At 55.0% G+C, this 15,994-nt stretch overlaps 2 protein-coding genes across 2 annotated transcripts in view; both read right to left on the bottom strand.

Annotated features, from left to right (window-relative positions):
• Positions 1 to 23: 23 nt before the first annotated feature.
• Positions 24 to 2,019, bottom strand: CSUI_007226 (uncharacterized protein; the record flags this gene model as incomplete). The annotated part of the gene is made up of 1 exon (XM_068067376.1): positions 24 to 2,019. A coding segment is annotated over exon 1 (714 nt), but the record flags the coding sequence as incomplete, so codon positions are not given.
• A 1,787-nt stretch (positions 2,020 to 3,806) lies between these two features.
• The window catches only part of CSUI_007225 (swi2 snf2-containing protein), a 19,409-nt gene continuing 7,221 nt past the window's right edge, over positions 3,807 to 15,994 (bottom strand). The window contains exons 5-16 of the mRNA XM_068067375.1: positions 14,534 to 14,995; positions 13,581 to 14,275; positions 13,189 to 13,304; positions 12,462 to 12,736; positions 11,741 to 11,950; positions 11,128 to 11,274; positions 8,540 to 10,492; positions 7,878 to 8,045; positions 7,278 to 7,430; positions 5,884 to 6,211; positions 4,304 to 5,160; positions 3,807 to 3,972 (exon numbers count right to left, since the gene is read on the bottom strand). Of these exons, the coding sequence (XP_067920648.1) occupies positions 4,985 to 5,160; positions 5,884 to 6,211; positions 7,278 to 7,430; positions 7,878 to 8,045; positions 8,540 to 10,492; positions 11,128 to 11,274; positions 11,741 to 11,950; positions 12,462 to 12,736; positions 13,189 to 13,304; positions 13,581 to 14,275; positions 14,534 to 14,995 (4,683 nt within the window). The 3' untranslated portion in view covers positions 3,807 to 3,972; positions 4,304 to 4,984. The remainder of the gene's footprint in view (positions 3,973 to 4,303; positions 5,161 to 5,883; positions 6,212 to 7,277; positions 7,431 to 7,877; positions 8,046 to 8,539; positions 10,493 to 11,127; positions 11,275 to 11,740; positions 11,951 to 12,461; positions 12,737 to 13,188; positions 13,305 to 13,580; positions 14,276 to 14,533; positions 14,996 to 15,994) is intronic.

The raw sequence follows: 15,994 nt of genomic DNA, 5'->3' as shown, positions 1-15,994 counted from the left end.
GCAGCCGGTGTGCCCGGGGTCTCATCCGCCACGCTCTTCACTTCAAGTCCCCCTACCCCAGATAGGACTTTCCCTCGACCTCTGCCTGAGGAGACCCCGGGCACACCGGCTGCCAGACAAGCCCCAACTGCAGGTGGTTTCTTTACGAGGCTCGGACACCAAAGGAAAGACGCTGCCCCGCCCCAACGTCCCGCTCTTCTTCCTTTCCGTCTTGCATCGCCGATACCCTCCCTCTCGCCGTCTCTACGCTTCCGCGCTTCGTGGTCCTGCCTGGACGAGAACAGCAAGCTCGACTTCCTCCGCCGCTCGCTCCGCCCAGCCCCTGCTGACGGAGAGGGGCGACCCGCAGGCCTCGTACCGGGTAAAGGCGATGCGCTCAGATGCGATGTGGGCTCCTCCTCCTCTTCCGGACGCTGTATGACCCCTTCCCCGTCTGGGTGCTCTGCGGATGCATCCCTTTCTCGTGTGTTCCGCCTGCGGGAGGCGGAGAACTGGGACCTTTTCAGACGAAGCCTGGACCGCAAATGATGGCGACGTTCCCGTAGTTTCTGCACCTTCTGCTGGAAAGGCGACAGCTGGTCCTGACCATAGTCCTCACTGCCGTTTCCAGAACGAAAAAGACGATGGCTCTCTCTAGAGGGCCAGGTATCAGAGAGCACCGCACTCCGGTCCCCCGGGAGCGCGGTGGGCAAGTGGCCAACCCCTGTAGATCCTGATACTTCCTCTCGTGAGGCCATTCCGACACTGGGACGCACGCAAGCACTAGAAACTTTTCAGAACAGACATCTTTTGTCGATCTGAGGCGAATCACCCCTGAGGCTACAACCTCCCTTTCCCATCCCAGTGTGCTCTCGGGACAGTCGCTGTGATTGCACTTCGCATATCAAAGAGGTGTTGCCGGAAACTAGCAACAGAGCAGCCCGTCTCCCCTCTGTATTGAAACCTGCGCGGTGAGGTAGACCTCAAGGTGAATCGCATCTCCATCCCAGAAGACGCGACAAGGCTCAACCCATCACATTCAGACACTATAACACGATGGCGAACCGCGGTTTGAAACGTTAGACAGAAGAAAACCACCTCGTAAGCTAACTCGCAATGACGCAGAAGAATTACTCGCGAGGCATTCGAGAAAGCTTTGGAGAAGTCGTGTGAACCATCGGCAGAGTAGGGGACGGTGGGACACGTCTTGGAGGGACTTTGAGTAGTAATTGACGAACATGTAACAGAGACTTCCAGAAAAAGAGAATCGCAGGACTACGTTGAGTTCATTTCAGGCTGGCGTGCTCGAATGATGCACGGACAAGAAAGAAAGAGTCGAAAGTTTTCAGAAAGCCGGCACAGGGGGGTTGCGAGGCTCCGCCGAGGAACGACTTCTTGCCAAGCTAGGCTGGGGCCGCACGCCAGAGACAGTTCCTTCCTTTCGAACGGCTACGCGTCGAATAGATCAGGGACCGCGGCCATTCAAAGAGAGAAAACAAAAAAACCGACCACTCCACTTCGCTTGCCGACCCCGTCTTGCAGAACGGAGTGGAGTCTCTGCAAGGCTGCAGAATGACGTCCAAGCACCTCGGGAGAGAGTACTAACGAGACTAGACAGCCAACTTTCTTCTCGGCTAAAGCCGTTCTATAGTAACAAGACTACACAGCCATCCTTGCAGGCTAAAACCGTTTCACTGCGACACGAGGAGTATCCGGGAGCGTGCCTCTGCGGCACAGTCAACTAGCGACAGAAGAAGTACCTTTTGCAAACCATCCGTCCCGACGGGATCTTGGCATGCACAAGAGCTTCTCATGCACCCCGGGAACGCAAAGAATGCACCGCGGGAACAAGGAAAAAAAAAACTTTGACCTGGAGGCTCGACCGCTTTGCATCACCTGCAGCGTGGACAGCCGCAGTAACTCCCCTTGTTTGCAGAAGGACTCTGCAGTGGCCCTGCAGCAGTAGGAGGCCAGACTGGAAAAGAGGTACAGAAAAGGGGCCAAGTGCGCACCTAAACAGCAGATGAAGGCGGCGGCCCGTCAAAGCGAGTGCGATGCCTGTTAAGGAGAAGGGAAAGTCCGAGTAGCCAAACCGGATGAGAAAAGCCGTCGAACCAGCCAATGCATGCGGCTGGTGGGGCGACTCGACAGCCTTCCATCACTAGCGCGGACGAGAGAACCAAACAGCTCAAGAACTATGCCAGAAGAAGTCGAGCTATCTGACAGGGCGCAAGCATCTCAGAGTTCGAAAGCTGCACGCGGGCAGGGCGCTCTGTTCATTAGCTCACAGAAGGGCGAAGTCACCCTCTACCTGAGCGACTCCGACCAGGCGCAGCAAGGTCGCGGTTGGTAGTCCCAGTGAAGTCCATAGAAGCCGTGAAGGAGGGAAAGGGGAGTCGCAAATGAGGCAATCCTGGATCTTCTCGCCATCCCAGATTCAAAGACGAAAGGAACGTATCAATGAACTTCGCATCGGGTAGAACCTGCAGACGGATGGCAAGCTTGCCTAGCGCCCCGATACGAACATTGCCGGAGACCAGTCGCCGAAGCAACCTCCCCTGTTCTATTGGAGGCGTCGCACAAGACTCTGCTACTGAGCTGCTGCGTCATCTTGACTCAGCCGCTACCTTTCACCCTACAGCCCAGCAGGTGTTATCCCGGGGAGGTGAACAGCCAGGTGTAAGCGCCAGTGACGGTCCGGCGCTCGAGATTCTTGCTTCATAAAATAGCGCTCTCTGAAGTAGCAGCCGGGAGTCTTTACTTCCGTGTCTGACTATCGGCTTGTCGAGGGGGGAGCGTGGGCCTGAGATTCACAAGGGTACGCAGCAGAGTTGCGGTACTTTGATACAGACGTCGCGCTCACAGCTAGAAATTGATCCCGACGGACGCTCGGATGTTCAGTGGCGTGTCACTGAAAGCCACTGTTCCATGTATTTTTCTTCCGTCTCAAGCAGTTGTTAGACCGCCTTGTCGGCTTAACTTGGGCAGCAGGTCTGTTCCGCAACGTAGTCTGTCGTTACGCCATCGAGGCGAATCGGAATGCGACTGTCGGCGCTGCATCAAGTCCTGGAGGACTCACGGAGTACTTTTTTCCTTCGGCGGGCGTAACATCTCACACGTGTATCTCCGAGGCTTTAGCTAAAGTAAGTCCCGCTCATATGGACAAAATAAGTGGACGGGACTATACCCACGACAGGAGACCGTACAGATCTGTGCAAACCAGACGAGGTGCGTTCGCTGTCCAATCTTGAACAAACGACCCAGCTAGGAACGAATTCGGGCACGGAGAAGAGATAAAAACAGCGGAGCAGCCTGCTAAGTGGAAAGCCTCCCCACCCTTAGGAAAGATCTTGTGACTCAGTGTTCACGGTCTATGTTTCCGTTGCATTCGCACATCCCTTTGGCTCTTGAAATGACGCTCTGGGCCGAGACTCCGTTTGTTGGGCACCTGAAGGGAGCCTTGCACGTCGTGCGCCAGCCACCCGGGCGCGCATCCTAGCCGCAATGGCGAGGTCTTCCGTCTAGCGGGGTCTGAGATTTAGGGTGCTGGTGGAGCTCTACGCTGTAAGTGAGAGTGTCGGATGTGAACTGCATCCACCCATCGGAACGCGCCAGTCCCGGTGAAGCAGCTTAAGGCCAATGATTCGCTCTCGTACTTGTGAAATGTGAAGGTCGCAGAGTGCGTTGCAGCTGCCACAACTTAGAGTTCGTACGCTAGAGGGTTCACTGCCTCAAATAACGGTACAAAGCTCCAAACAGAGGACTCCTCAACTTGAAGTGAGGAGCCAAGTAAGTAGAAACCGTACAAGCATTAATTACGTCCCTCACTGCATCAAGGTTGTGTAGTAAATTCTGTGCATATAAAGCACGGTATATCACTGTCATACGACTTTTAAGGTTTGTTCCTCAAGCCATCACTGAGTTCCTCGGCCCGTCTTCAAATACTCCTTCCCATCATCCTGCAAATCGGATCCGAGCGGTCGTGCGAGCCAGCTGAAGCGAAAGCGTGCAAAACAATGACAGGTTCAGGCTCCTACCACAGACAGAGCCCATGCGGACAGCCTGCGCTACTCGGGCACACAACTGGCAGAAGCCCTCCTACATATGGAATGACTGCCCTCCCCTGGGCAGCAGCATGCTTCCGCTAAGTGGGAGCCACCGTTGGGGAGGCGCTATGTACACCCGCCAGACCGATCCAGCTCAATGTAAATACTCAGATGCTGTCCACTGCAGCCGCCTGACATCTTAACTTGATACGAAACCCGTTTCCAGGAAACGAGCAAAAGCAGGCCGCGGGCTGTGGAAATTTGGTCAATCTTCTTACCCCTCCCTTCCGTCGGTAGGCATCTCGTCGTGAACTTTCGACTACAGCCTCGCAGCATACGTTGTCGGGTCCAATTTCAATCATCTGAACATGGCGTGCCCCACCTGACACCTGGGGTTCGAACCGTTCCTGAGCTCGTATATGCTTTCAATTCGAAGCAAGGTAAACGGTGCTGCCCAGGGTTCCGTCAAACACTCGTTCTCTTTCACAATCAATTTCATTCTCGTGGTAAACCACCGTAGCTAGACAACGTCTTCCAGGATTGGGGACACGCGAACAGCCTCTTGCCCTGCCGGAGTAACTGAGCCACGACAACGCCTTCCACACTTCTCTGTCTGGGCGGATCTTCTGATAACCCTGCGATACTGCCAGCCCGGCGGGTCCACCAAGGACGTGCAAACAGGTGATTAGTGTTTCTCCTCAGACACCGACATTTGAATGTCGTCCTGGTCGCTTTCCGTCAGTTGTGCAGTCGTGTCCGAATGCAAAAAAAAAAAATCCTTCAGACAGTCCCGTTCAGCATCCACTAAGACAAGTTACTGGTGTGTGCACTCTTTTGTCAACATCACCAACCAGCTTTGCCTTTACTGGGTAATGCTTGTTGCAATTATCCGTCTTGTGTTAATAGAGAGACAGCGGAAGGGGCGGTCGTTCTCACAGCAAAAGGGCAGTTCATAAAGCTCACCCAGGTCTTCTCACAGTCCGTAGCGTCCGAAGAAGATACTCTGTCTGCTTTTGAATGCCCTCTCCGAGCCCGGCCGCCTCCTCATGCATTTCCCGCCAGCTGGGTTGCATGCCTAGGCACGTGAGAGGAAACTGACTACGAGCCGACGACGGCAGCGGCAACATCTCGGACGCTGCAGAAGTAAAACAGTACACGAGCGCAACACGCACACATTGGGTAGGGAGACGCCTCACAGCCGACCCGCCTGAGGAGCGGAGCCAGCCCGTGAATTCATCTTCTAAACTACAGAACTACAGATGTCAGATGAGGCTGTCTCACTTCGTTCCCCAGAGTCGCATGACAGGAGAGCACGGGTGACATCAAGCAAGAAATCTGGCTCACAGGCAAGCCAGCTCGCACCAAACACGGCCATCTCTTTTTCCAGTCAGCTCTGTCCAGTCTACAGAGTGATGACAGGAGAATAAAAACGGTCATGGCCTCGACAGCGAAGACGAGCGGCGACACACAGTGTGAACCAAAGTGCGGAGTTACTGACTGTTCTCAACCGGGAACTACAACTGGCTTTACTGCCTGCAGAAACAATGTCAGTGCCTTTCACCTCCGAATCCTCGCCGTTCTCAATATGAGCCGTGCACGCACGGCTGTGAAGGCTGCTGCCCTTCGGGAGTCTAGAGGTGCTGGCTGGTGAGTATAACACAGGCGACCAGTACAACCTAGCCGTTCCGCAACGAGATTCTCAGCGAGTCAGCTAGGAGGCCGCAGCAAACCAACCTACACACGCAGTACGGAGTGGTTCGCAGGTACACTTGGGAGACTAGGTGAAACGGAGAAGACGGTCCGAAAATGCAGTCGGTGTCTCTGGTGTCGTGTGACGCATCAAACCTCAGGAACTGACCTGTTCTATGTGGCACCTCAGACCTACTCGGTTGTAATGAATTTCTAGACACCGAATTTCCGCGAGAGGACGCGTCGCTCTTGGAACCCTGTCCGCTGTCTAAGAATGGACTCCGGTCCCTCCCTTTCGCATCCTTCTTACGCAGATGCGTCTGAGTTCCCGAGGCACCCGAGCCCCTCGAACGATTAGTGGCACCGCGTCTTGAGGAGCGCCCACTAGGACCGGCAGAGGTGTCACTGTTCACAGCAGCTGAATGTCGGTCTGTACTGCCTTCGGAGACCCTTGTACCGAAGAAGAACGGTTCCTCAAACAAGTCAACCGAGCCCGCCTAGAACGAGGCGAAAGAAACAGCACCCGCACGATTGCAGTGAGAGCGAGCCGAGCAGCTCCTTTAGCTGCGCGTTGTACGGCACAACCGCATCTCAAACTACAGAGAGGACGGAACCCAAAACGGCGATGGACGGAGAGCCACAACGCAACCCGCGTGTCTCTCCACGGAATCACTTTGTGAGCAGACACTGCAGAATTCGAAGGCACAGCAGGGGTGGGAAGCTGGGAAAAAGCGTATGGCTGATGAACTGGTTTCCAGGAAAACGTTCGGCATGAAAGGAAACAAGCAGCCACGCCAAAGTTGAGCAGCAAGACCAAGATCGATGGACGGGAAATGAGAGTACGCGAGCCCCTCAGAGCAGAGAAATAGGCGGACGCGCATCTGCGTGGTTGTTCTCGTGGTTTCTCAAGTACGAAGCGCCTACAGTAGAGGAGCAAGCAATATCTCCAGAGGAAGCGCATACAGTTCGGAAATCATGAGCTGTGATGGAATCCATTACCTTCACGCGCCCCCACCCCGAATCATGTGAGTCGAAGGAATCGCCCAGACGCACTGGCGCACGAAAAGTAGGTTCAGTGAAGCCACGACTGGGGGCAGAATATGGAAGCGTGTGCGTGACGGCCGCCTGGATACATACCAGACTCGCCTCCACGAAGGAGGGCACGCTGTACTCACCTGAGTCAGTTATCCTGACAGAGTACAGTATTGTGCAACGGTTCTAACAAAGTAGTGGGCTAGCTTGTTAAACACCATAAACGGGGGCAAGCGCCACTCGTGTTCCATGAGGTGTTTTGTTACGTTCCCAGGGAGCCACAGCCACGGAAATTGTTTGAATGAGCAATGACCATTGCTGCGCAACAACCAAAAAAATGCCTGATATAGCGATGGAGACCAAAGAGAAATGAGGTGATCTCGATGATAACAATCAGCTGCTGAGTAGTGGCCACAAAGAAGACAGCTGCTTTTCTCAGCCAAGCAGACTCAGACAACAGTAGGGTGTAACGTGAACAATGTAGGTCGAACCTAAGTTTGCGGAACCAAACGCACCACACGCACGACTTACTTCGTCTGCATTCCCCTCGCTGCCGTTGTCGTCCGTTGGCGTAGTCCAGACACCCCGCAGCTGCAAGATCGTCTCCTCCACAGTGTCCTTAAGTATAAAGACCTCTACGTGCACGTCTTTCAGAGCGCCCATGCGGTGCGCTCTTGAAATGACCTGAGACAACAGAAGCGGCTACCCGATCAGCCGAGTTAAGACCGAGAATACTGGAGATTGTGACTGTAGGCGTGGATCAGCTTGGTATGTGAGACCGCCCCTAGTCTGCTTCGCCCTAGCTTCACACTGTGATTCTTGAATGGCGAGTCGGGACAAGGGCAACACAAGCTGTACGGGTGTAAAGACCTACTTCGAACGCGCGGTAGTGGGACGAGGCTGATCAGGTGAAGGCGGTGGCAGGCCCCACCAGACCTCGTTGTACCTACCTGACTCCCCACTGTCTTGCTGATCCATGCAGACTGAAGAATGCCTACGATGGGGCGATGCCGCCCTTTCCAGATCCCGGGGGGTTGCAAGGATCCGAGGAGAGGTAGCAGTATCCCGTGTGCCTCTCGCGGCCATCAACCAAAGCTGTCGTCCTGGAACTCCTTACACAAAAACGCTCACCTGCTGCTCGACATTGGGATCCGTCGGGGGATCGGGGAGTAGAATATGTGATGCGCAACTGAGGTCGAGCCCGTGGGCACCCAGCTGGGTTGAAAGCAGGAGAACCATTGTCTCCGTATCGTGCTGGAACCTCTTCAAAGCGTCCACCCGTTTCGATTTGTCTTGCATCTGAAACACCCCCACGAATACACACAATTAGTACGTTATGACCCTTCAGAAAGGCAAAAGGGCGCAGAAGAAAATAAAAAGCATGGATCCCCACACTTGCTGCCAAGCAAGGGCGTACTGACACACTCAGTCTTCCCCGGCAAGCCAGTTTAACCAACTGGTCTCACAGAGGAGGAACCGGGAGACCGCGCCGAAGCGCATACGCACGGTCAGTAGTAATGTGCTCTTATCGAGTGACGAACAACCCACTACCAGTCCCTGAGTCGGTGCCACGAGAACTAACTAAGAATGAAGCTAGATGGGGAGAGCTGTGCTCACTATCCGACCGTGGAAACAAAATGAGCGCTGCATCGCCAGCAAAATCGACCCCATACGAAGCAGAGAACCCCGTTCTTGAGTGCGAACCCAAGCTGTGGTCTGAACGCCTACAGCAGCAAGACATCCGCCATTTGATGCACGCTCCACTCGACCCGGGCCTGCACACCCGAACGCACCTTTTCATAAAAATGACAGCACTTGACGCCGTGCTTCTCCAGAAAACAACCCAGAAGGAACAAATTCTCCCACAGAGACGAGCAGACGATGATTTTGGGACACCTGCGCATCCGCTGCTGCCCCCTTTCCCGGCAAATCGGTTCTATTCTCTTCTTGAGCGCTGTCCTTAGGGTATTTCCACCCGGTTCGTTCCTCCGCTCTGAGCCATCTTGGGCCTGCACCGGTGCCCCTTGTTGTACATCAGCAGCCACAGACCCCCTGGGTCTGTGTATACCATGGTACTGAGTCTCCCGTACAGCTTCCTCGACAGAAAACCTGGTACAATTACTTGTAATCGCTCTCGCAACCGAGCCCAGGCAGCCACATTCCTTCGTGTCGTCCGCTCTAACCAAAGCGCTGTCCGGTGAACTCACCGGTGAACTCCCCGGGCTCTCCTTCACAGCGAAAACGCCGACAGACGTGCCCGTCTCGAGCCCGAAGCGAACTTTCTTCTGCGACGGAGGTTCGTCAGTCTCCTCCGGGCGCGCAACAGCCTTCCCTTGATCCACGGCTTCACTACCCGGTCCAAAAAGTGAGCTCGTCGCGAGACGTCCGACGCCGCCTGGTCGATCTGCTTGTTGTTCTAGCAGGTGATCTGGGATGTTGTTCTGCGCAAACTCTCCTGAATAGATTATATTGAGGATCCGACGAACCACAAGCACATTTTTACTGGACCTAAAGAATACCGCGTCTTCCTCATCAATCTCCGCATCGTCGAACTGCTCCAGAACCTCCTTCGTTGAGACGCCTCCGCGCAAAAGCAGACTGAGCAGAGTGGCTTCACGCCGTGCAGCTGGACCGCTCGTACCTGCCCACCTGGTCTGTGACAGTAATGAACTCCGGCAGTCGTACACGCTACGCGAGCTTCCCGGCACAACGTGCGACGGGGCCCGCTTCTGGTCACTCCCCGCAGGAGCCAGTAAGCTCCGGCTCAGGCAGTCGTCTCCCCAAGAAAGACTCTGAGCTCTACTAAGGAGCGGAGTACCACCGGAATCAGTATCGTCTTTCTCGCGTTCGTCTCTGAAGTCGAAGGCGAATGCATCTTCCACATCCACGTACCGCGGGTACCCCGGTGTCCTCCGCTGCTCTCTTCTGTCCACCTCAGCTCTGTAGCTCCCGGAACTGCAACAGAACTGAGAAGCGGACAGAGTTCGCTGAAGAGGCACCGCACCATCTTCAACTTGCAGTTCGTTCCTAACCAACACAGACTGCTTCTCTCCTGCCGCAGGAGACACGGGAGCTACAGGCCGCGCCGAAGAGAAGCTACCGAAGGCTGCCATTGCCCCCGAACCGGTGCTGACACGGAACTCCGACAATACTCGTGTCTGCGGCGCCGAGAGAGTACTGTTCGCTGTTCCATTCTTCGTCATCCCATTACCTTCACACGGGGCATCTCTACCGAACCACCTGCTCACCAGCTCGAACGCTAAAGGTGCAGCCCGGTCTTGCAGCGCCACGTCGCGTAGCGGGGAGTCATTGGAAGGCCGAGCAGGCGAAAGACCCTCTCGGGGACTGGTTATGCACTTTCCTCTTAGGAGGTAGGAACGGCTTACGGGAGGACGCCGTGTTGGAGATGAGTTCTGACTCGTGCTCTGATCCCGAATGGAAGAGTTGCAGAGGGATGAAGTCAGGCCTGCAACAGATGGGGAGGTCTCTTCCCGCAGTCCTGCCGAAGCGCGTTGCGCAGTCGACCCGCGCCCTGTAAGTCCAGCTCTCCGTGCCGACTGCTGCCGTTGAAAAATTAGTGACCGACGATCGAGCTCTGCATTCGCCCGTACACCGCTAGTTTTGAAAGGCCAGTCGAAAGTTGTGTTATGCTCAACAGGAGGTTGTAGTCGATCGAAAAAGTCCGCGTTGATCGGCCAGAGTGGCCAGCAAATCGGGCAGTGCCGAAGTGGCGGCCTTCTACAGAGCTGCAAAATAAATAACGGCGCGCGGCAAATGTACTCGCGCATACCACGAAGTAAGCCAGGCTTTACTCGAGTGGACAGCATGCAGCGCTAGGGCCTCTGTTTTTCCCACCGGCTATGCCGTCTGCCGCGGCACGCAAACACAACAGGGTGGTACCGAAGAGACAGCGACACTGAAGAAACGCGTTTGAGTAGCGCACCAAGAGAGTCACTCAGCATCTTTTCAGAGACTGGAAAGGCCAAATCCTTCCAAATAGACGCGCAACATAACACCGGCGTTGCGTGATTGTAAACCTTTCAGGCAACACCGGTGTCGCCGAGGGCCATCGGTATTCCTGTGCCTAGGAGTCCACGTGTGCCTGTGAAAGGAGAATAGCTTTGACTGAGGTGCCATCTGATCTACACGTGGGAGCCCACCGACGAAGGTAACTACAGGAAAACCCCGGACGCAGAAAATGGTGCTGAGATACCCTCGCCTTTTCCTTATTAGAGGGGTTGTCACGGCATGTCATAACATGACACACAGACAGAAGGCTGCCTAACGAGACAGAGATTCTAGAGAATGAGTAACGGAAGACATGCGCATATGCTTCGCGAGTGCCGGCGGGCACCAGTCCAGGAATGAAGCTGCGTCTTACGCTGTGCGAAAAAATCTGTGGAAAGAGGCACTCGGTGCACAGTAGGTGGAGAGAGGGGCAAGGGACCAGAAGAGGAAACCTGATCGCTTGACGACACATATCACAGAAAGCGTACGTCCGCTCTGGCCTGTTCAGCCTCAGATAAACCTGCGAAGAAGCCCCAGAACAGCCGGCAAGGGACTGCAAATATTTAGAGTCCGTTAGTCGACGCGACAGCAAGTTAACTACGTCAACGCTCTGTTGAACAGGATCTCCCTCTTCTGCCACCTCTGCTCAAAGTGCAGGGAGGGCGCCACGACAATGAGCGTCTCCCGATGGGCGGAAGAACGAACTCTTCGTGTCAGACTACGCTCGCACTGCAGCCCTGGTTTTGCACCTGCGTATCGAGTTATACACGTGCGCACTCCGCCCGTGTACGGAGTATCATAAATCCTGTCCGCAGCTTCGACAGGGCCGCTTACGCTGGCTGCACGTCCTCCTGAATTCCATTGTCCCGGCAGCCCCGTGAAGCTTCCTGTAGCCCCTCTGACTACTTCCGCACTCTTCGGTAGTCTAAACTTCCGTCTTGCCTTTCCCCAACCAGCAGAACAAAACAATTTCATCTTTCCCTCACCTCAACAACGTACACGACACGGTCGAACTGGAAATCGTAGGGGTACTCGTTGTGATACGTCTCATGTTTATTTGCGAGCATTTGAACGGCTTCGTCCAGCCACTTCACAAGAACGTGCAAGTGTGCCTCAGAGGTGATCGTGCAGCTGAAGCGCAGATTCCACAAAGATGTCTGGGCCTGCGCGCGTTGGCTTGAATGAAGCAGCGAATCCTGCAAGACACGGAGACGTGGAAGTAAAACAAATGTCCACGGGGACCACTGCAGCGCCGTCAGATGCGAGTTACGGCTCGTGAGTTCCAGAGCGAACCCAAGAGCCTCGTCAACAAAATCATTCACTACTGCCAGCTGGCCCGCCTTTGAGAGCGCTCGCATGTATCTTAGTCTCCTGAGTGGAGGTGTGGATTCATAACGGCCCCGTGATAAATTTGATTTCAGGTCCCGAGCCGGAAAGATCGGTGAGCCCGTTTCTTTGTTGGCCTCTCCTTTCGACTGAAGAACGGACACGCGAACGAGAGAGACAAGCGTCAGCCGTGCTCAAGGTGCTTGCCTACAAACGGTTGACACGTGCATCTGTTGGACGGACGACTCGCGTGCCCGAACTTCATCGAGTCTGAACACAACAACGCTGCCTGTCTCTGTACGGGCTCAAAGTCGCCCTCCTGTCGGCCAAATAGCGCCATGCGCTGGCGAGCGGAGCATACGTGACAGGCTAGCACCTCACCTTATTTTTCCGACAGTAGTACGTACAGAAAAGGTTCCGCTGCATAAGCTGGACCAGGTCGTTGTACGTCTCCCGTTCTCTGTCGGTCGGCTCAATCCGGTACACGGTTGGGCCTTTCAAGGGTGGCAGACGCTGGCATTGCTCCTTAGTGTGTCTGACGAGACAGGTGCTGAGTAACAAAGCCAGCTTAAACAGGCATGATATTTCCCCGTGGTCCACCAGAGGTCTGCATACTGATGCCTTTAGATGACTGATTACTGCCGAACCCATCGTTCCTGAAAAGCCGTGAAACACAGGAACAGGTCTTGGTAGTACCACTGCTGAAACTACCTAGTGTCAGTGTCCCCAAATTCCGGCCCGACCCTGACCCTGCAGGTTCAACCCTAAGCACATTCCGAAACAATCAGTGCCAGCTTCTCAAGACACATGGTGTGTGGCAGCCAGGCTAGATCTCAACAAGAAACACCGTAAAAGAAGACGAAGCTCCGCAGAAGTTCGGAACACTCCTTGTGTCGTAAACAACAGATCATTTCAGAGCCGTCCAGCTGTGGTGTTTGAGACAAGTAAAGAGCTCTGTGCGGACTACGCATGTGAAGCAGTCCGGCTGCACACTTGTGATCGGTTGTCTGCCTCTCCGTGAAACATTCGAGGGGACACGTGAGACGTCGGGCAGTCGTGCGTAAAAATACGAAGGGCAAGACAAACAAAGGGAACTCTCTCGGCTTACCGGCATGTGGGTAATGATCCGCAACAGGATGTTGAAGGAATTCGAGGAGGGACGTCAGGTCACTGAGGCTGTGTCTCAGCGAACGCCTGCTTGTTGGCGTACCCGTCATCACCCATCTGCTCGGAAACAGATACGCCCGGCAGGCCAAGAGCGGGGACAGAGGTGAGCGGTTGACCTTCATTGTGCATGATCACACAATGTGCCATCCAGTATGTTCACGTGTGTACGTACACACACGCAAAGGCGTAACACAAATGAAACATAACGTTGGGCCGCGGCAGCCCGGAAACAGGACAAACCGGTGCGTTTTCCAGAGAACCCCAATGTCCTAGTAAGGATTCCTCTGATGCGAGAGACGCTAAGGCTTCGCTCTCTTTCTTGATCGAACTCACCTCTTGTCGGCAACAATCATGCGACAGAGCTGCACATACTGAGCGGTCGTCCTCGACAGCGCGTGTCCTTCGTCTACTACAAGCCGCTGCCAGTGTATGGATAGCAGTGCGCTGCGGCGTCGGCAGAGATTCTGCAGGCTGTCAGGTCCTGTTCTTTCGACACCACCGTTCCCGTACACAATTCTTGCTATACCGGAAGGCAACAACTCCCCGGCAGCAGCATCGCCCAACCCCCTGGCTGGTGTGGAACCAGCATAAGACTGTTCACGCTCAGTCGGCATAGTCGTACACCCCGCGTCCACTTCTACGAGTCCCGTCGCCGCCTGTGCTTGTCTCTTCTTCCAGCGCGCTTTCCTCGGACTGCCCTTGTCGTCATTCATCAGATCGGGAGTAAAAACAGCGGTCGTGGTTGCGGAGTGGTTGAGGCGCCCTCGAGCCCCCCACATGGTCTCTTCGACGTCCCTCCCACAGAGGTGAAACCCCTGTCTAGACCAAGAGGCTGCGTTACCCGTGACAACCGGGCCGGAGTTAGCACACACCGAGGCATCGCCGGGGCCCAACGTCGGATCGAGAAGACACCGCTGAAACTCAGACGTCAGGAACTGATGGGAACACAAGACGAGATGGCACGCCGCGAGCTCTGCTCGGCTCGGCAACGGCCCCGTCCGGCTTTCTCGGGTCTCCAACACTAGAACCTGCAGTCGGAGTCGGCAATGACGACAACAAAAAGCAGAAGAAGGCTCAAATTAGGCTCTGCTCTGGAGAAACAGACCAACCCAGGAAGAAGCCGCAGCGCGGGGCCGAGCGGGTAAGAGACCACAAGGTGCATGGATCAACCCACAGGTTGGGGAAGCACGACGGAGCAAAAGGACCAAGTGTCTCCACTCGAACCTGCCAAAGCTTACGGCCTGTTCATCAGCGCGCATGCACCGACCGGCCCACGACCTGCTTACTTTTAGTCGATTCTTCTCCTCGCAATGCGGCCAGTCGAACCACTTCTTCACTTCTGTCATCCAGTGACTAACAAGGGGTGCGGGGCACACCACGAGCGTGCCCGGTGACATCAGGAACGCAGGTGGCCCCGTTTGAATGTCTTGAGGGTCTACCAAGGGTAGAGACTGACACAGAGCAGTGTCATCCCAAGTAGAAAAGATCTCAACTGGGTCGTACAGACCTTCTGCTACTAGCTGTCCTTCAGCTCCGCTAGTGGAGGACTGTGTGGCATCCACAGCGGAGGCAGAAGGCAGATTTCTGGTCAAATCTTCATCATCTGCTTTTTCCATGCAACAGTAACGGCCCCGCAGCTTCTGACGGAGACGACGAACAGACTGTTCCGTCAAGAGCTGCGCGTCCAGCTCCCGATTGACAAGATCACGAAGGAACAGGTTCCCGTCAGAGTTGCTACCCGAGAGAGTCTAACACCCAGCACAAGCAGAGGCACGAAACAAGACAGAAGAACAATCCGAGTCAGCGGGAGGCAACTGTGTAAAGGCCTCGACAGATCTCAGCAGCAGCGTGAGAGAAAGACGTGGGATATGTGCGGAGTCTAGATAAGGCACATGGTCACCGAAACTGTTTCCACGTACCCGCCGTTGTCAAGAGATGCGCCCAGTAGCGGAAGACAGATCTGATTTCCAACGCAACCACTTCCGAGCACGACACAGTGGCCGCTGCTCGGGTTCAGGGGCCTGTTCCTGAAATGGAGACCAGCGGCATATCCGCTAGTATTCACGGCGCACGTCGAGCACACGCCGCCCCAAACCATCATTACAGCATACTTTCGTGGACTCCTTCCGAGTCCCACCGGCCCGCTGACACAGTAACCATAATTCAGCAAGGCTATGTAGTGAACTGCACTTATTTCAGGGCTCGCGGAGTAACCGTGTGCGATTTCTCTCCGGAGGCCGACTATCATGAGGGAGGGCGACCACATGCCGTTACCTAACAGAGACTGACGGCGGGCTGCGGCTGATCACGACAGGCCAAAGTAAAAGGCCTACTTTGGCCTCAGCGGAAGTAGATACTTCACCGCAGTGCCCGAGCGCCGGAACCCGCCCAGACACCCCAGGCCTCACAGACGCGGACTATGTCAACAGTGACGACGCAGCCTCACAGTTCCCTCCAAGAGCTGTAGCGTCGTGCGCTCGAGCGTCGGTGACGGGGCGCCGGCCTCCCAATGTTTTAAACTGTCCGGTCCTTCCTTGCTCGGCTTAACTATGCAGATCTGTAACCAATACTACGGTATCCTTTTCCGCGTCCGTAACAAAAAAAAATTCTCTATACATTTTCACTCTCGGTGACCACCCCGAGAGCCTCGGCTGCAACGCTTGTGACTCCGCAGCCCGTCAAACTCCAGGCAAAGCAAATTCCCATTTCTGCGTCGAATCATTCAAGGCTGCAATTAAAAAGTTCAA

This window comes from Cystoisospora suis, assembly GCF_002600585.1.
Source record: "Cystoisospora suis strain Wien I chromosome Unknown contig_3757, whole genome shotgun sequence".
Taxonomy (NCBI): domain Eukaryota; phylum Apicomplexa; class Conoidasida; order Eucoccidiorida; family Sarcocystidae; genus Cystoisospora; species Cystoisospora suis.
This window is presented reverse-complemented; position numbering and strand designations above follow the sequence as displayed.